Source organism: Sorghum bicolor, chromosome 9 (genome assembly GCF_000003195.3).
Source record: "Sorghum bicolor cultivar BTx623 chromosome 9, Sorghum_bicolor_NCBIv3, whole genome shotgun sequence".
Classification (NCBI taxonomy): Eukaryota; Viridiplantae; Streptophyta; class Magnoliopsida; order Poales; family Poaceae; genus Sorghum; species Sorghum bicolor.
Window position 1 is genome coordinate 3,975,615 of NC_012878.2, and position 19,580 is coordinate 3,995,194.

General features: G+C 42.2%; 3 protein-coding genes across 3 annotated transcripts; 2 read left to right on the forward strand and 1 right to left on the reverse strand.

Annotated features, from left to right (window-relative positions):
* On the forward strand, positions 2,876-7,952 carry LOC110430555. The gene is made up of 2 exons (XM_021448332.1): positions 2,876-3,061; positions 7,118-7,952. The coding sequence occupies exon 2, from the start codon at positions 7,127-7,129 to the stop codon at positions 7,565-7,567; it is 441 nt and encodes a 146-aa protein (XP_021304007.1). The 5' UTR covers positions 2,876-3,061; positions 7,118-7,126; the 3' UTR covers positions 7,568-7,952.
* Positions 9,269-12,928, forward strand: LOC8069484 (CRM-domain containing factor CFM3, chloroplastic/mitochondrial). The gene is made up of 4 exons (XM_002439223.2): positions 9,269-9,468; positions 9,568-9,826; positions 10,422-10,823; positions 11,137-12,928. Exons 1-4 carry the CDS (start codon positions 9,416-9,418, stop codon positions 12,379-12,381), a joined length of 1,959 nt encoding a protein of 652 aa, XP_002439268.1. The 5' UTR covers positions 9,269-9,415; the 3' UTR covers positions 12,382-12,928.
* On the reverse strand, positions 14,293-19,250 carry LOC8075961 (VIN3-like protein 1). The gene is made up of 4 exons (XM_021447375.1): positions 18,883-19,250; positions 16,985-17,597; positions 15,778-16,079; positions 14,293-15,697 (listed from the first exon to the last, which is right to left on the reverse strand). The coding sequence occupies exons 2-4, from the start codon at positions 17,416-17,418 to the stop codon at positions 14,640-14,642; spliced, it is 1,794 nt and encodes a 597-aa protein (XP_021303050.1). The 5' UTR covers positions 17,419-17,597; positions 18,883-19,250; the 3' UTR covers positions 14,293-14,639.

The window sequence follows — 19,580 nt, forward strand, 5'->3', positions numbered from 1 at the left end:
CATTACTGTATACAGTATGTACTAATTCATGAGCAATCTATATAGTTATATAGTTAGCAAGAGGTGCAGCCATACCCACGAAAATATGAAAAAAAAAGTGATTATGATCAAATTTTTACTATATATACACCCCTACAATAAAATTCTATGCATACTCGACACACTCCTCAAATTTGCTTTAACTCCGTCACTATACTAATTGATTCCTAATAGCTATATTTAGAGAAAATCTCGATGGTTATTTAGCCTAGACTCGCCCCTGCTACTCCACTGTGCATGCTACCGTACAAACGTATAGTCTTATTCGTTTGGACTATCAGTCGAATCTGCTAGTCATTCAGCAGTATTTTTCTCTCACAATAAATCAGCCAACAGTATTTTCTAAAAGCCCAAGGCGGTCAGAGTTGAGAGAGAGTTGGGGGCTGCACGAGCCAGCAGAGAGCTGTCGTCTCTATCTGTATCATTTTTTTAGCAGGTCTTGTTTAGTTTCTATCTAAAAATTTTTGGTCTCATCATTAGATGCATATATGAAATATTAAATATAAATTAAAAAAACTAATACATAGTTTGCATATATTTTACAAGATAATTTTTAAACCTAATTAACTCATAATTAGATACTAATTACTATAATTATAAGTATACTACAATATTTAAAATCTTTTCTTTTCACGAAGTAAACATGATTTCGTTGGAAAAAAACGAAGTAAACATGACTCAAAGCAACAGTATCCATCAGCTGGCGTGGCAGGCGGTCGGTCACTCGCACGTGAACCAGCTGCTGCACGGCGCACGATGGAAACATGGGCTATCTGCAGATGTTGTGGCCCACAGAAAAGAAGGAAAATAAAAGTCCGTGTGTGGGGGTGCTCTCTTGCCTACACGGGTTGCGGCGCCCATCATCTCCATCTCACTAAGTCCTTGTTCAGTTCACCTAAAACTCTAAAATTTTTCAAGATTTTCCATCACATCGAATCTTACGGTTCATATATAGAGCATTAAATATAGATGAAAATAAAAATTAATTACACAGTTTGTCTATAAACCACGAGATGAATCTTTTGAGTCTATTTACTCCATGATTGGACAATGTTTGTCAAATAAAAACGAAAGTGCTACAATACCCAAACCAAATTTTTTTGCGAACTAAACAAGGCCTAAACCACCAACTCTCTCAGGCCGGTCCGGCTCGAGGAGTACACGTCGGCAGCCAGCGAGCGGCACCTCTCTTTATTTGTAGCTTAGCTAACTAGTGCCTTGTGTGCCCAGTGATCTTACTAGTTAGAATTGTTGAGATAAGTGGCTTGCAAACCCTCTATTAGAGGTAGAGCAAAAGGTTTTGCTTTGTTATTTACTAACTCTTTGCTCTAATGAGTTTGTAGAAGTTTTATTAGGCTATTCACCCTCCTCTAGCCATATTAAGACCTTTCAATACTCCAAGGTGGCCATCGGAAAATCAATCCATATGTCATAGCAATCTTCAAAGATTGGAGCTGCCATCGATGTAGAGAATATGCCATCCTTTATTATCTCCAACATAATCTGACTGCATAATAAAGTTTCTATAACCGATGTGTTATACTATGCGTAATCTTTCTTTTAGAGCATAGGCAAAAAAAAAATCATTGATGGATGCAACTATATATATGAAGTCTCCCCTTGAGTCTCTAATAACCACTCCAAAACTTCCACATCCACCAGCGAATCTGACATCTATATTTACCATCAACCATCAACTTTTCTTCGGTAGGTTTCTTCCATCCTTTGAGGATCTTGATATTTTGGTTTTGGATCTCATATAATTGCAAGTCAGGATGGTGATACACATAGCTAAACAATTAGAGTTTGGGGTAGGAGTTCTTCGGTGTTTAGAGCCATCGTTGTGAATAACCTACTCTCCCTACTAGTTTACTTTGCCTGTGCTCTTTGATGTGTAGAGTGTCGCTACCTGTTGTTTTTGAGGATAGAGGGCTTTGTGTTTCTTGCGGCAGTAGTTTTGTTGTCGCGCTTCTTCGTGAGTGTTGTTGGTGTTTTCTTAATTTGTAATAGCTTCTTCTCTATTAATATATGTGTTAGGCATATTCGTGTCGCTGGCTCTTAAAAGAAGATATATAAGCACCTTAGTTAATATAACAGTTACACGTTTCTACTGTTCTTTGGTATGTACAATAATCTATTCTGCTTGCCATTTCTCCGCACACGTGTGCGTACACCCCCCACCCACCCCCCCAAAAAAATCAATCTAGGCTTTAGATAAGTTAAACATTAGTTCGTTCAAGTTTTTTTAATACCAATTTTCTTGGCTCAAATTAGATTTACTATAAAAATATATTTTATAATTAATTTAATATAAAACTTAGTTGGTACTGTAAGCGTTTGTAATGTTCTTTTATAGATTTAATCGAATTTTAAATTATTTGACTCAATGAGGAATTAGACCCTTATGATGCAAATATTTTAGCCCACCCAATTGTTTCCCAGGATTTTGCTTATGTTTTGTTTTCAAGCATTTTGTATTTCTATTTTAAGATATTGTTTAGTTGATGAAACTTTTTTGGGTTTAGCTCTTATAGCATTTTTATTTGTATTTGATAATTATTGTCCAATCATGAACTAACTAATCTCAAAAGATTCTTCTCGCAAATTATAGATAAACTATGCAATTAGTTTTTTATCTATATATATTTAATGTTTTATACATGTGTCTAAAAATTTGATGTGATAGTAAATTTAAAAAAAATTCAAATTTTTTTTGAACTAAACAGGACCCAACCTGTATTTTCACCAGCCTCATTCAGCCGTCAGATCTGACTTCTCAACAAGTCAACGTCCAGCACCTCGCATCAGACAAGCTCCTGCTTGCTTTGTCAAAAAAAAAAAAAAAAAAAAAAAAAAAAAAAAAAAAAAACTCCTGCTTGCTCAGCCGGTTGCCTCGCCGCCTCCGAAACCCGCCTCGTCGGCGCCTTCCAGATGCTCCCATAGCCGGCCGCGGCTGCGGCCAGCCATCCGTGTGGGCTATCCGGGGCCTCCTCCGGGGAGCCTCGCCGTCGTTCCGCTGCAGGTGCGCCCTGTCCCCATCCCTGATCCCTCCCCTCCTTCGACACTAGATCTCTGACACTTTCGTGTTTCTGCGGGTTCACCTATAGGCTATACAATAGTACATTATACATAAGAATGTTTTTATCTTCTTCTTACCGCTAGCAGTGTCTGGGGAATATGAGCGAGTATCAGTTCACATACTGAATCTGCAAGCAAAGTTTATTGACGGCCACTTATACAATTTAAAAACAAATCGTGATCCTTTTTGTCATGCATTCATGCTTGTTTAGGGAGCCTTTCACCATTGCTGAGTTTGGAACATGCAAATCTTTCCTCGTTTCTACACAAGCTAAACTATTCCATATTCCCATGTGTGAGTTACAAACGGCAACCCGTAGTGTAAATGAACAAGGAGCAAGAAATATTTGCATAACCATTCGTGCACAGTTTCTTGTTATCTCTGAACAATTCTCCAATGCAAACACAATGAATGGAAACAAATCAACATATAGTTAATATTATTATAACATCCTTCTAGATGTAGCACACAGCTTGCACAACAGGGAAAAAAAAAAAAACTTCCACAACTTTCTGAACCAGTGTCAAGCTCTGGTCCTTGGCTAAAGTCGTATCCACACCAGAGAAGAGAGATTGGCAACTAAATATCATCCTGGATAAATTCTTTTGTACGGACATGAGCAATCTTTTGCCAGTTTGGATCACCAGCCGTTTGGCAGCTATTCATGAATGACTTGTCACAGTCACGAAGTGTAAAAGACTGTAGAGATACGGGCAGAGTTGGAAGTGACCGGACATTTGGGCACCACCGCAAAGTCAATTTCTGTAGTTGTGGCAGGGTACCCAAATTCTCTGGCAAGCTGCTCCACTTGCACCAATCAAAGTAAAGGGTTCTAAGAGAAGGAAACTGTTGCAGGATTTCTTCTGCCCTCGGCTCATCTGATTCCTCAATACAAAGCATCCGTAGGGATGAGAAGCCTTCTCTTGACAACAGTTGTGGCACCATGGGTATGTCGTCAACAGTGATCCTGTCAAGACATTGTTGTACCTTTTCAACCTCTTCAAGGGTCATAATAAGGTTGGGACACTCCACGATGGTGAGGTCTCTCAGGCTGGTGAGATAATTTAGGCCTTGCAAACAAGTTAATTGGACACAATCATGGATTTCGAGAGTCCGAAGCATAGATAGAGACATCATCACCTCACGAGGGATTGCTCTCAAAAAGGGAAGACACCTTATGCCTAACCAAGTTAGGGATGCAGAGCGTCTCCACCAGTTGTGGAGGACGGTGTCAGTGATGGCACAATATGAGATAAAGAGGAAATCTAATGACGCAGGACACTGAAATTGGGAGTAATCTTCCTCTGTTATCTGCCCTCGGATAAGTCTAGGAGCAAAACTGGCACATCTGCTTCCGAAAATGCTGCGCAAGATTTCGTCAAACCTTTCAGGCTGCTCTTGAGTGAACCGATGTATCTCCTCGGAATGTACTGTAATCTGCAAGGATGGCTCAATTTGAGACACTCGTTCGTTGAAAAGTGACCTCATCAGGTTCACATCTTCCACACGTCTCAACTAGGGCCTCACAGATCTGAACGTCTAGACGCTTCAGGCTATCCGGAAGTCTTGGTAACTTCTTTAGCTTCCAAAGAGAAACAAGTCTAAGCTTCTCAAGGTGAATGAAATGCTCACTGATATCAGGGAGAGTTTCAAGGTTAACACAATTGTCGAGTTCTAGGCATCGTATGCTACTCAATTTTTGTGCCAACCAGCTTGGGTACTTCCATCCACTGTAGCCATATATTCTTAGTTCTGTCAGCTGTGATGGTGGGCAGAGGCCCTCACTTATCTCTGCTTCAAGGTCTGGCTGTTGACTAGACGACCGTGACCATGCAAGTGACAATGTTGTCAGGTACTTTTTGTCAGATAGCTTGGCTTCTAGTGCTCTCTCCTTGCTTTCAACATTTTCAAGACCACTGATTCTCAGGCTGCCACAAAGGTGATTTAGTCTCTCCAGCTGCTGCAACTCATACCCCTTCTCCTTCCTCACTCTGAAGTCACTCAATTCTTGAAGTGATTTCATCTCTCCAACCCCAGGAAAACTTGAAATCTTAGAAAAATCAAATAAATAGTGTTGGGAGTTCTTGATATGTCTCAAGCTAATCATGCTGCTCATGTTCTTCACGTTGGAGAATTCTAAAAATCCTTCATCCCGGAGCTCTAAGGTCTGCAAATGATATAGTTTATCAAAATTTCTTGGCAAAAGTATCTTTGTATCCGAAGTGTAGGTGTAGGCACTGATGGTGAGACAACGTAGGTGTTTTAAGTCACAAATACAGGCAGGGATCGTCACCATTTTGCCTTGTAGAGGCACTTGCACCACACGCAGCTTCTTTAACTTCTTCAACATTCCCTCAAGTTCTTCTATGGTTATCACTGGCTCATGAGTAAAGCTACTAGTAATGATTAGTGTGCGTAAATTTTCTAGTTTGCAAATCTGCTCGGTAAACTTTATTGGATCGTACAACCTCACAAAAAGATGGCGGGCATCAGGTGGGAACTGTTTTATCTCATTGGCATCAACTCTTGTGCAATCATTTCCAGCAACCATGGTAGCCAATTCAAGAAGAAGATCATGAGTTGTAACCCACTCATTCTCACTGGTGTCATCTGAGTATTTTCTTGTTTGCAGAAATGAGCATGAAACTAGTTCATCAAAGTAGCCCTGTGCTATATCTTCCATTTGCTCAACAGTACCTGTACTTTTTATAAAGCCTTCTGTCATCCACAAATCAACTAACTCAGCACGTTTAAACACGTGTCCTTGGAGAAATATGCTACAATATGCAAAGCACCTCCTCACATGCTCATCAAGGTATTGATAGCTCCACCATAGAGCTCCCATGGTATCTGTCAACAAGCCATGATCTTCAACTCTTCTCCAAATAATAGCTTTTAATTGTTTGCGTAGCCGCGATCCTACTACTCTTGCTGCTAGTGGTGACCTCTTCAATTTTTTTGCAATCTGTCCTCCAATCATCTTAAAAGTTTCTGATTCTTGGTCACCAAGGTTTGCATCATCTAGTGCATAATGCATAAAAAGGTTGAAAAATTCCGTCTCGTTCAAATCAGGTATTTGCATAGGGCTATGGCAACCTAGATACTTAGCTGCATCGGCAAACCGAGTCGTGACCAGGACCTTACTCCCTGTATCTCCGGCCTTCAATGGAGAACATAGCTGATCCAATTTGCATTCATCATTCACATCCTTCCCAGTCCATACATCATCCAAGACCAGCAGGAACCTTTTGCCTCTTAATGCTGCCTCTAACTTCATCTGTAGGGTGTCAAGATTACTGAACTCATGGCATGGCTCTCCTAAAGCTGCCTCCAGCATCTGACGATAAATTCCGTGCACGTTGAAAATCTCATTAACATGAACCCACATGATAGGGCTAAAATAGTTCTCTGTTCGTTCAAAGGTACAGACATGTTGTGCTATTGTTGTCTTCCCAGAACCAGCGATACCGTAGACACCAATCACTGAATAACACTTGCTGTTACTAGAGGTTGGTTCACAAACACTTGCTGTTTCATGGAGCATCCTTATTATCTCATCACGGTCCTTGTCTCTACCAATTATGGAACCTGTAGGAGATGAAGTAGTGGTAATCCTGGTCGCTCTGTTTGTAGGATCTGACATGTCATTGCCACTGCTACCCACAGTAATGGTGCTAGCCAGCAGTGACAAAAGCTGAGATCCTTCTTCAATTATGTTTTCCAACTTCTTTAGAACATTCTTCAGTTTTCTGTTTCTCCCAGAGGTGATTTGCTTCACACTGTTTATAGTTATAGCTGACTTGGTTCCCGATTGAGACATGACCTGCATGCATGAAAAGATTGAAATGTTACACACTGACACTTAAGTTTTAGGCGACATTTGGATGCTGTGGTATTGATAAACTATAGTGTGAAAAAAGTTATGCAACAGTTGCTAGGTGCATCATATCCTTTCTTTTTTTTTCTGAACAGTGATTATTCTAACCGTTTGCTTTTCAGAGAGTTTCGATGATCAAATGGAATTGCAATTCTACTATAGGTAGGTGGACTTGTAACCTGCTTCTCAAGGCGGTGATAGTCGGCGACGTCAAGGATGTCCTCGGCGTCATAGAAGGCGGACTTGAGCCTCTTTGCCCACTGCTCCACACGACCCCGCTGCTCGGGAGGGATCCTCTCGGCCTGTTGCCGCATCAGCTCCAGCCGTGGGAGAAGACGCTCCTCCAGATCACGCAGCTTCTCCGACTCGTCAAAGCCGAGAAGTTCAAAGCCATGGTTGAGGAGCTTGGTGGTGATGGGCGACACGATCCACCCCAGCGTGGAGATGGCCCACCCGACCGCGGCAACCTCCGCCATGGACGCAGGCAAGCAAAGGGAGCAGGAAAGGAGACCCTAAGTTTGCGCGTCTGTGTTCTTGGTTTCCTGCTCAGCTCAGCTCGGTGGAAATTCTAGTTCGTGGAGGCAGTTCTAGGAGTCTAGCTGGCCACCATCGTGGAGTGAGTTCTTCCACATAGGGATAACTGGATGTGGTTTGCAGCAACAAGACGACGAGAAAATTCGTTGGTCGTTGTCGTGGTAGTCTCTATGCTCTTTCCTTGAAGTTGCTGCTGTATTTTCAGTGATAGCACTTGCTTCTCCTTTTGTTTTCCTTTTTCTTTTGGCGAATTAGATTAGATTTCTCTTTTCTTGGTGAAAGATGTGTTCTTTTTTTTTGAAACTGGGTGGATTCCATTACTCAGATGCTAACATGTCGTTAGCAACACATACATGTTCTCAGTTGTCATATGCCTGAATATTTGGCTTTCCTATAAACAGAGAATGTTCTCCGTTCTGAAAATGAAATGCATTTGCATCTCATCATAGCTACACGCAAATATCCGGTATTATAATGTTATTTTGAATTGAGGCCACCAAATTTAAAAATTACTGACGTCCCCTTCGGAAGACAGAAAAAATATAGAAATTGCATAGGAATATGTAGTTGCAAAATAGAAGATTGAAAAACATAGAAAATTGGAAGAAATGATCATTTAAATGGATCATAAGATAAACATAGGATTTTTATCAATAGGTTCGACTGGATACCAAATTTCCTGTAGTTTTGTTTTCTCAAAAACAACATTCAAAGAAAAATTTTCTACAATATGCTCCATTTCTGTGAACCAAAGACATAAACAGTAGCACTTTTTCTTATAGAATTCTCAATCTTATTTTTTTCTTCCATTTTTTCTATGAACCAAAGGAGGCCTGAATTTGCAGCCTCTTCCTTTTCCATAAAACTGTCTCAAAAGGTTTTCACAATTCCCTTGAAATTATGTTTCCCTTTGCGTTTCCCTGCCGTAGTGACTACATTTACGGATGAAAATGGTCAGAATATGACTTATGTAATACCACATCGTTCTCTATATTTGACCCGCTTGAATTTGTATTTTCAGACAAATTTAAATTCGATATGAAACATGGAATATCAAATTGTGTTTCCAGACCAATTTTTTCCCCACTTTTTATTCGGAATATTCCATGTTAATTTTTCGTATACCGATTGTATTCAACACAATTCCGTTCGAATTAGGCCCTGTTTAGTTCCCCACCAAAAAAATTTTCATCCATCCCATCGAATCTTTGGACACATGCATGGAACATTAAATGTAGATAAAAAAATAAACTAATTACACAGTTTAGTTGAGAATCGCGAGACGAATCTTTTAAGCCTAGTTACTCCATGATTAGCCTTAAGTGCTACAGTAACCCACATATGCTAATGACAGATTAATTATGCTTAATAAATTTGTCTTGCAGTTTCCTGACGAGTTATGTAATTTGTTTTTTTATTAGTTTCTAAAAACCCCTCCCGACATCCTTCCGACACATCCGATGTGACACCTAAAAAATTTTCATCCCCAATCTAAACAGGCCCTTAGTTTATTTTTGAACTTTTTAATATTCCTTAAGTTCATATTCATTTTGGCTTTATCATTTTTTTGGTATTTAAACTAGGAGTAGAAAATGGTCGAGGTGTTTTCTCTTTCCGTCCGTTTTCATTTGCATTGCAGCGGTTGACCCCCACCCATCAGATCGAACGGCTCACAGCCACCGCCTCGCATCCGACGGCCAATCAAGCTCCTGCTTCCCCCGGCCGCACCCGCACCGCGGCCACAGCCCAACCCACCCCCGCCGTCCCCACCACCAGGCCAGGGTTTATCCCGCCGCCGCCTCCTAAACCCACCTCGCCTCCGCCCCGCCGCCTTCCAGAACAGCTCCCACAACCGTCGTGCGTCGGCGGGGGGCGCCCAACCAGCCATGTGGGTTCTCCGGGGCCTCCTCCGGGCAGCCTCGCCGTCGCTCCGCCGCAGGTGCGTTCCGCCCCTTTCCCTCTCGACCCGGAGCAGCAGCACCAGCTCTCCCCCCCATTCCTCTCGATCTCTGACGCGTGCGTTTCTGCGGCGGGACAGCTCCGGGCGCTTCGCCGCGAGGGGCGAGGCGGTGGCCGCGGGCTCTGCTCCGGCGCCCGCGGGGCTGCTGGCGGTGGGAGCGGGAGCAGACGGCGCGTGGCGGCGGGCGATGTCGACCAAGGGGAGGAGCATGCGGAGCAAGGTGGAGAAGCGGATGGCGAGGGAGACCGGCCGCACGCAGCGTGAGCTCCGCCGCGCCGTCAAGCTCAGGAAGAAGCTCATGACGGAGGACGAGAAGCTCATCTACAACCTGCGCAGGGTAAGGAGACCCACCTCTTCCAAGTGGAATGCGATTCATTTGTTGAATTGTTGTGGTTTTATGTTGAAAGTTTTGCTCGCTGTATGATTTATGGAGTGGAATCGAGAATGTAGGGTGTAATGTAAAAGAAAAAAAGGTACTGGTATATTGAGGTACTGGCACAAGTAATTGTTCATCCCAGAAAATAGTGAATAGGGCTAAGATTGTTTGGGATTTTGCTCCGTTTATTGTCTGAAGGAATCAAATAGCTGGCATAGAAGATTGGAAAGTCAACCACACCTGTTGTCGTGCATATCATGACATATTTGAAGCCTTGTGGAGCATTTCTTATGTATACTGAATGAATAAATGTGACTGGTAATGAACACAGTGCTTGCATTCCTTTAGGCTTCAAGACAAATCAATTTTAATAAATAACAGAAAAGTATAGTGATTGGATGCTTAATAGTAGCTGATCTGGCACACCTGTTTAGAAAAAAGTAATTTCCAGATATATCATGAAGATATAAGTAAACTACATTGTCTGTTGTGTTTGGTCTATTCTTTTAGTAGCGAAGTCCTTGACTTGTCATATTCTCCATCTCCTTTTATCCAGGCCAAGAAAAAGGTTGCTTTGCTCCTACAGAAGCTCAAGAAGTATGAGCTACCAGACTTACCAGCTCCTCGTCATGATCCTGAGCTGTTAACGGCAGAGCAACTACAAGCTTACAAGAAGATTGGATTCAGAAATAGAAACTATGTCCCTGTTGGAGTTCGTGGAGTCTTTGGAGGTGTTGTTCAAAACATGCATATGCACTGGAAATTCCACGAGACAGTGCAAGTTTGTTGTGACAACTTCCCAAAGGAAAAAATTAAGGAAATGGCAGCAATGCTGACAAGATTGAGTGGTGGAATAGTGATCAACATTCATAATACCAAAACAATCATCATGTTTCGAGGAAGAAACTACCGTCAACCGAAGAACCTTATACCTTTCAACACACTTACCAAAAGGAAGGTCAGTCCCTTGCAACTGATGTGTCTGTCTCAGTTAGCACTTCCTTGCTATTTCCATTCTACTTACCACTTGCTCTGGATAACGCATGCTCTCTGTATGGCATTTGTGAATAACCAATTCCTAGAGTACTGGTTTGTTTAGGTTTCATATGGATATGGTTAAATCCAATGGAGTATCCTTCTTTATCATCAAATTGATTATCTCCACCTTTGCAAGACTTTTTCTCTCAATCTGTGTATTAAGAAGACTTTTAGTTACATAGTTTATTCTCTGTTATGGCTCACGGGGCATGATACAAGTATTCTTGTTGCAGGCATTATTCAAGGCTAGATTTGAACAAGCACTTGAATCGCAGAAATTAAACATCAAGAAAATAGAAACTCAACTCCGTCGTAAGGGTATCAACCCAGAGGACCCAGTTGCTATGGCCAGCATCCAGCGTGTTGCCTCTACGTTCTTCCGAGCCATAGATGAGCAGCAAGGTACTCCCTACATTTTCCGTGGGGATGCACAACCTTCTGCTGGGACTTCTGAAATAAAAGAACCACGTGATGAACCATCTGAAGATAGTGACCAGGAGGAGCTTGACAGGTTCATTTCAGAGATAGAAAGTGCAGCAGAGAAGCAATGGGAGGAAGAAGAGGCCGCAGAGAAAGAAGAATCTTCAAGAATGCGATATTGGGAGAGGGAAGATGTAGGTGATCGGAGGGGTTTCAACAGAAGTTATGAAAACTCAGATTATGAGGATAGAGGACAGGGAAGATATAGGAGAGAGCATGACAACAACAGAAGGACTTCAGATGCAAGGAGGTGGGATGATGATAGCGAGTTCGAGGCATCAGGTGAAGAATGGGACTCTGGTGATGACAGGGGTAATGCTCTGGGCTTCGACAAGGATAGAGATTCTACTGATGAGCATCCTCGACGATTTGGAAGCACGAGGAATGAGAAGAGCAGATCCAGTCGGACACAGGATTTTGTTCCTAGGGGAGACGTGGGCAAGGGGAAGGGTTTCAATAGAAGCTATGGCAACTCAGATGTTCACGATAGAGGCCAGGGAAGACATAGGAGAGATAATAACAACAACGAAAGAACTTCAGATGCAAGGAGGTGGGATGATGATAGTGAGATCGAGGTATCAGGTGAAGAATGGGACTCTGGTGACGACAGTGATAATGTTCTTGGCCTAGACAATGATATAGACACCACTGATGTTCATCCTCGACAATTCAAAAGTACGAGGAATGAGAAGAGCAGATCCAGTGGCAGGCAGAGTTCCATTCCTGGGGGATTCAGAGGTTCCAATCGGATTCCAGGGAATTCAGTCGATGCTTCTGATGGCACTATGTTCAGAGGCAGCAACAGTGACGAGTTAGACACCGAAGATGATGATCTGTGGGACTCGGATTACAAGGGGGGAGAAACGAACTCAGGAGCCCCAAAGGTGAATTTCCCAAATTTCCACAGCAGTAGTGAGGACAGTGATGACAACAGGAAAAGCGATGGCAAGATTGGTAAAATGAAGAAAAATACTGATGAAAGTTGGGATAGTGACTGAGAACTCAAGAAAGAGTAATGTTGATGTGATGCATGAAGGTGAGCTCCAATGATTGTCAATTCTTTCATTGGCCGTATCACTCATGTATTTGTCCAATGGAAATCTTGAGGAGCTAGAAGAATAAACATGATTTTCCATGAGAACTACTGTCTGAACGTTTGATCGTTTTCAGACGTCTTTTGTTCCAGTTGTCATAGTATAACCTGAAAAATTGGCAGAAATCAAAGTTCAAAGCCAGAATACTGCATGACTCGCACAAGCCGATCGAGGACAAAGTGGCGGATGTAGTCGGAGTTCATTGTTGAGAAAATTAGCAGATCGAGGTTCCTGAAGGTCTCAGATATGTAACTCTTCGATCACATTTGTTAATTGTCATATTCATGAAATTTTGATGTGAACCACAAAACATGCACATAGATTTATCTGAAAGAGTGAAAGGTCATGTGTATCTTGCGTGACAGAGTTAAGACTCATTTTCGGTAAATTGTCCGAGATGCACGTTCTTCTCTACTGTGAAACTTTTACTTTATTTTAATATCGTGTTTTTCAGTGTCCTCTAACATATAATCATAAGAGAAATTTACGTGAAAGTCGACAGGCTTACCGGGATTTGATATCACTCTGCTTGCTGTCCACGGACTTGTATCCCTCGATTATTAAAAGCCGACCTCTCTAACCCAGTAACCCTAAATGCTACTTAGTCATTTCACTGCTACGTTCCACGGAATAGTAATTTTCTGCAACTTACTATGTAGGTTAAGTTGTTACCAATATGTATAAATTCGTAGGATTTTCCATGATATTAGTTGGACACTTGGTTGGTTATGGTTACATGAAGATGTTACATGAAGGAAAAAAAAAAGAGAAACAAAATAGGAAACAGGGCGATGGCATAGCGGCCAAGACAAACAGTGCTCATGGCATGGCAAAGCACAAGTAGAAATGAGATGGAGAAGCACGGAGAAAAGGAATATAATGGTCATTGAGGTGCGGCCATGGCAAAGTCCAGACGGAAAGAAACCAAGAAATTGCATCTGTGGAATAGGAGGCGATGTTCAGCAGTAGTTTCCTAGGGCAAGGCAATGTTCGTGCCAGAATGGTCTTTTTTAGTCTTGTTTAGAAGAGCATGTATTCAACGTCTAAATATTCAATGTGATGGGTGAAAATTTTTAGGTTGAAAACTGAACAAGGCCTAAGACAGATTGGGAGTCCATTTTAACACGCTTTTTTTTTATTACTACGTGTCCACGTCCCTACTACCTGGAGCACTGCTCTGGAACCATGTTTGCTATTATATACTTTGTTTCTAAACTTCTAAAAAAAAATACTTTCCTTTTCAAATACGACACTATTGATTTTTATTGTTCATCATTTTTATATATAGATTGGTGAAAGTGACTCGTATTATTGTTAGACATAACACATAAGTTATTATTCTAACCTGTACAAGCACAGGTCATAAATCCAGATAGTATGTATAAAGCGGACATGATAGCAATTTGAGAAATAAAAAAAAGTGAGACAAAAGAAATATTTCACTCTTTAAATTATTAGATATAGATATAAATGTTTGTGCAAATAGACAAACATACCATACATGTTTGAAGCATTTTTGACAAGGAACTCTTCACTTTACATACCGAAAAATCAAATAAAAGTTACAAAAAAAAAGCCTCAATGGTACTACATATTTACATAGAAATGGAGGGACTATTCAATTTCTCTATCACAGCGAAGTAAAGGTCGAACTATTTTCAGGATACCGGCATATCCTGGTATTTAGTGGCAAACTATTGTTATGCTGCCCTTGGTCACGAGCTACTACAACATAATGAAGTATTTAAACTTTAGAAAAAAAAATCCAGTAGGGTAAAGATAACAAAAACGATACAAGCACAAGTAAACCAGAGATTTTGTACCATCAAATTCCATTTACCATGATATTATAACCCAGAATAGCCAACATACTATCTCCAAAAGAATTTCTCAATGAGCCACAACAAAAACTAAGATAACATTCTACAATAATTTCAGGATTCACCCTAGTAATCCAATGAAAAATTAAGTTCCACTACTTCCTGATGGAAAAGAATTATTTCAGAGCATGCTATTTGCTGCCTAAAATAATTTCCTATTTTCACCGACGCCCCTTTTCATTGCTGTCAAATTGATGGAATAAACTAGAACTTTACTGCCACCGATCAGGGAAAAATATGGATAATCAGTGAGTTAGCAATATCTTGAGCTCTATCCTTGTCCTAATGCCATAGTTTGTTGCAGAAACCAGTTTTTGCCTTCTTGCTGTTTAAGATTTCTCCAAAGGAATCGACGAGCTGCTCAGCCAGGCTGCTTGGTTCGTCGCTTAATGTTTTGACATATGTGGTCACAGCCTTGCGCTCCTGGTCTGTCGATCTCAGACTATACCAGGTCAAGAACTTCATCCTGAAACAGTTTTCAATGTGTCCATCGCATTCCAACTGCCGTATTACCTTTACACAATGCTCATAATCCCCATCTAGTTGCCTTGTTGATCCAGAGAGCATTTTTTCATGGCAAATAGCAGAGGCACCATTCTGCTCACATTTATTAACTTGTACGGTATTCACCTTGCTTACTGACCGAGATTCAACAGCAGGCGGCTCTGCAGTCTGGCCAACTGCGCAGGTCTCAGAGTCACCACTGTCATTTGATCTCACAAGTCCCTTCTTAGAATAATAATGTTTCTCAGTGGTGTAGTCCATGGGCACAGGTACCTCAGCATTTAGGTCAGGGACAGAAGAGTTGAAATGAAGTTTCCGACAAGCTCCAGATAACTCAGTCTCTGTAACATTTCTGCTGCAGGAACCTTCATGTACATCTTCAGAAAACCCTTCAAAACAGCCTTCTGCATCCAAAGCTTCCTGAAAATTCTTCCAAATATCTCGGATCTTGAACCCAGATGACTTACAAGAGTGATTCCTGTCTCTTTTTTGTGCCTGTGTACCCCCTCCCACTGCATTCTGTGGTGCACGCATGCCAAATATCTCCCTGCTCTCAGTACGACATCTAGATTCTGAATGGCCAAGTACCCCATCATCTGTAAATGATATAACTCTGAAAGAATATTCGGTGCATGGGGTAAGGTCAAAAAGTAGTATTTTTCTTTTATCTTTGGGCACAATAACAGGCTGTTCCATACTTGGTTGCTCTCTGCTCTTCCAGTACCATAGCTTATAACCTTTGATAGTGTCAGAAGACGAGGTTTCTTTCAAGATGACAATGAGCGAAGAAGATTTTATGTCTACAAATTTAAATCTACAGGCAACAGGTAATGAATCTGCAAAGAAAGAAGTGCATGAGTCTTTTGAAGCAACACCAAAACTATTATACTAGATTTTATACAAGAATGATCATCACCTCGAAGATGCAGGTCAGGAGAACTTAACCACTCATCAGCTTTTTGAATCGCTGTAGAGCATAGTTTCTGCACAGCAATACCAGCTGAGAACCTGCTTACGATACCATGTGCATTCTTTGCCGAGATTCCATCAAGTGGGCCAACCTCACTTTCCAATTTTGCTTTTGCATCTTTGATAATCTCATGCAATTCTTTAAATTGGGTAGTTCCCTCTAATAGCCTGTAGCTCAAAAAAATGCGCTGGCAGAGATTATCAACTCGGCGAGCATCTTTTCCAATAACTAATTGCCTTTTCCAATATCTGCTACAAAGATTAATACATGTCAATTAAACAAGTCTACCAAGAATGACCAAAGCTACAGCAGGTGTTCCAATAATGTCGAAGTAAATACAAGTCTACCAAGAATGACCAAGCCACAGAAGGTGTTCCAATAATGTCGCAAGTAAATACTGTATCTATATGCAAATTATTACAACAATTTAAGACCAGGCACTTAACTAAAAAAAACTGCTAGACCAAAATTTTGAGGTGCTGTTATGTTGTACACAGTACCTGTATCAGGCTACTCAAACAACTTCATGCTCCAAAGAACTAAAAATTCGAAAAGAAAATTTCAGCCTTTTAGGTTTATTAACCTAAGAATCTCTTCGTTAGGATAATCTAATTACGTAAAAAAATGAAACTAATTAGCCTGTCCTAAATGTCATATATATACATTTACAACTTTTACCAACAAAGGACCCTTGCATCTAAACAATGTTATATACGTTGGAGGACTACACGAGCTGACAAGCACAACTAAACTATCCACTTAAAAGATCAACCGGGTCCTAGTAACCTGATTAACTTGAATGTTGCATGTTCTAAAATGGTTTGACAAAATAATTTATCTACCGCCAATATGAATGAAACTTTTGTCGAAGGTAAAGAAAATACCACACAGTTGTAAAATGGTTTATGACTTTGTTCACATTAATTTTGTTATACTGAGGTGGAGCTGGTCACTTTCCATGCACAAGAACTAAACTTGCGCCATGTTTCATAAAACATAATAATTTATTAAGAACACATCTATATTTTATCTAATGCAAGTCCATTATGTTTAAAGATTCCAAACAAGAATATTATGATCGAACAGGGAAAAGAAGCAAAGCAAAATACAGCAGAAATAATGAGACTTGAGTTAAGTAGAAATTGTACATTACCCTAGTATTCCAGAAATCTTTCCACACGAGGCACAAGAATAACTCCCATCCAGATGTATAATTTGCTCCAGATCAAAACATCCTAACCTCTTGTCTCGGAAAGCACATTCAATATGGCAAGAAGAACCACAGCAATTCTTGCTATCATTTTCAGATGAACAAACTAACCATTGACTAGGATCCTTATTGTCATCAAACTTGTGGCAAATACAACACGAGCACCTCTTGCAGAAGGAATCTTCTGATGGTCTAACAGCTTTACAGGCCAAATTTTTGCAGATCCAAGTGGTAATGCGTTTCACATCATTGATAGGGTGCTCTGTTTTAGCCACTTCCTTTGTACTTGTGTGCCCATTTGTTATTGTCAAGTTGGGTGCAGATTGTTTCTGCAGTTCAGTGTTCTTGCTTGCTTTGACAGGAGGTGTTTTGGGCATGTCTTCAGTTCAGTAAAGCAATCAAGGTCTCTGTCCGCCCTTTGCTGATTAGCATGAGTAACTCTCTTCTTAGTAAGAACTCCAAAACCCTCCTCGGACAGCTGGTTGTCAATGATTGACTTCTTTATTACCAGTTCATCATTAAACCATGGAGTACTTTTAATCAGCTAAACAACAACCTGGAATTTTAATGCAATGGTAAACGGGACATAATCAATGGAGGAGGAATAAAACAAACCGAATAGAAACAAATCCAAAATCATGATCAGTTGGGGCACAAACACATGTGGCAATTAATTTACAACTTTTCCAGCATCACAATTCGGAAAGGAAAGTAGTAACGGACATGTACCCTCGATTAATCTGGAAGCCGTTATTTCGATATAAATAGAAACCAGAGCACGTGATGTCAGTAGCGCAGCTCTATCTATATTAATGACAAAGTGTCTGATGTTATATATCTAATAAATACGTAACAAAGAAAAGGGTAGCATGCAATAGTACGTAGAACAACATAAAGCATGCAGTTTCATGTAATGCCCCTAAAAACAGGGGAGCAGGCAGGACACAAAAGCCAAGGGCTAACCCTGATCACACAAATAAACTCTTACCCACTCTACCAATATGCAGCTTGAGTACCAAGTGATCGAGGTATTCCGTTCAATATCCTTAGATTAGAGACCCTGATACCTCATACAACCAATCAGCCAATGACTAGAAGCCCCTAGTGGTATGCAAAAGCCTCCCTTCGTTATGGATGTACTAGTTCCTATAACCACATCTATGTACAGAAACATTGCAACCACATGGAGCAGTTTCATGCAATGCCCCTAGAAACAGGGGAGCAGGCAGGACACAAAAAGGCTGGGGGCTGACCCTGATCACACAAATAAACTCTTAGTAGTCTCTAACCCACCCTACCAATGTGCTGGTTGAGTACCAAGTGATCCCTTCGATATCCTTAAATCAGGGACCCTAATAACTCATACAACCAACCACCCAATGACTAGAAGCCCCAAGTGGTACGCAAAAGCTCTCCTTCCTTATGGGCTCTACTACTAGTTCCTGTAACCACATCTACCTACCTACAGCAACAATACATTACAATTACAACCATACGGAGCAACATCCAGCCCCCATTTCCAGAGATTCATACCCATAGGATCAAACAACAAATCAACCAACTCCATCATACCAAAAGCTCCCTTTACAATTCCTACATAACGGAAACGCAGTGCTCCTGCCACTGCCATTTGCTGCTAAAAATAAGGCTCCTTTACACGTGAAGCAATACCCGGGCGAGCGATTGCGTCTCCCGCTCCCGAAACCCACCACAGCGCCGCGCCCAAACACGAGGGAAAGGGCCGTTGAATCAAAACCAGCGAGAAAAATTCACAAACGCGAGCGCGCAGCAGCAGCAGCAGCAGCAGCACGGCACAGGGTCAGAGCGCCGACGGAGCTTACCACCACGTTCCGCCTCCCCAAGCTCCCCCCAGCTCCTCCCGTCGGCGCCGGCGTCGGAAGACGATAGGGTTCGGTCCCCGGGCGAGGAGTCGGTGGGCACGGACGAACGGGCCGCGAGATCCCCAATGGCGGGAGCAGCGGGCGCGACGACGAGGGCTCTCGTGGCTCGGTCGCGCGGCGGGACGGGTCGTCCTCCTCCGTCCGCCGACTCGACGACGCTGCCCCTGCCCGAGCCCGAGCCCCGGTCTCCCCCGACGACGAGGCGGCTCCTCCCCGGTCAAGTCAAGCGCGGGCGGCGGGTGGGCGTGCGACGAGTCGAGACGAGAGGAGGAGGCAGGCTCCCCTGGTCAGGTAGCGAGTAAAAACGGGGGGCGACTGGGGGAGGGGAGGGGGGAGGTCGCCTCGTGGCGGAGGCGTAACGGAAACGGCGAGTGGGCTACTGGGCTGGGCTGGGCCCAGGCAGAGCCAGCCCACCGTTGCCATTGCCACGCCGCAGCACGCACGCATGGGGGCCCAGAACGAGAGATCTGGAGCGTCGGAGGCCGATCCGACGGTCAGGGACGAGGTGGCGTGCGGCCTTCGTGGTCCTCTCGTGGGCGTGTAGGGGGGGCAGCTAGTTTCCGTTTCAACGGACGGCGGACTGGCTTTGTGTTATTTTTGGAAGGTGGTTGCATTGCACTGCACTGCACTGCATCGCG

Coding starts and splice junctions, on each gene's coding strand:
- LOC110430555 (XM_021448332.1), top strand. CDS start 7,127: ATGATCAAATGGAATTGCAATTCTACTATAGGTAGGTGGACTTGTAAC.
- LOC8069484 (XM_002439223.2), top strand. CDS start 9,416: ATGTGGGTTCTCCGGGGCCTCCTCCGGGCAGCCTCGCCGTCGCTCCGC. Junction 9,469..9,567: donor TCGCCGTCGCTCCGCCGCAG/GTGCGTTCCGCC, acceptor GCGGCGGGACAG/CTCCGGGCGCTTCGCCGCGA. Junction 10,824..11,136: donor ACACACTTACCAAAAGGAAG/GTCAGTCCCTTG, acceptor TTCTTGTTGCAG/GCATTATTCAAGGCTAGATT.
- LOC8075961 (XM_021447375.1), bottom strand. CDS start 17,418: ATGCCCAAAACACCTCCTGTCAAAGCAAGCAAGAACACTGAACTGCAG. Junction 16,080..16,984: donor AAGATTTCTGGAATACTAGG/GTAATGTACAAT, acceptor TCTTTGTAGCAG/ATATTGGAAAAGGCAATTAG. Junction 15,698..15,777: donor TCCTGACCTGCATCTTCGAG/GTGATGATCATT, acceptor CTTTCTTTGCAG/ATTCATTACCTGTTGCCTGT.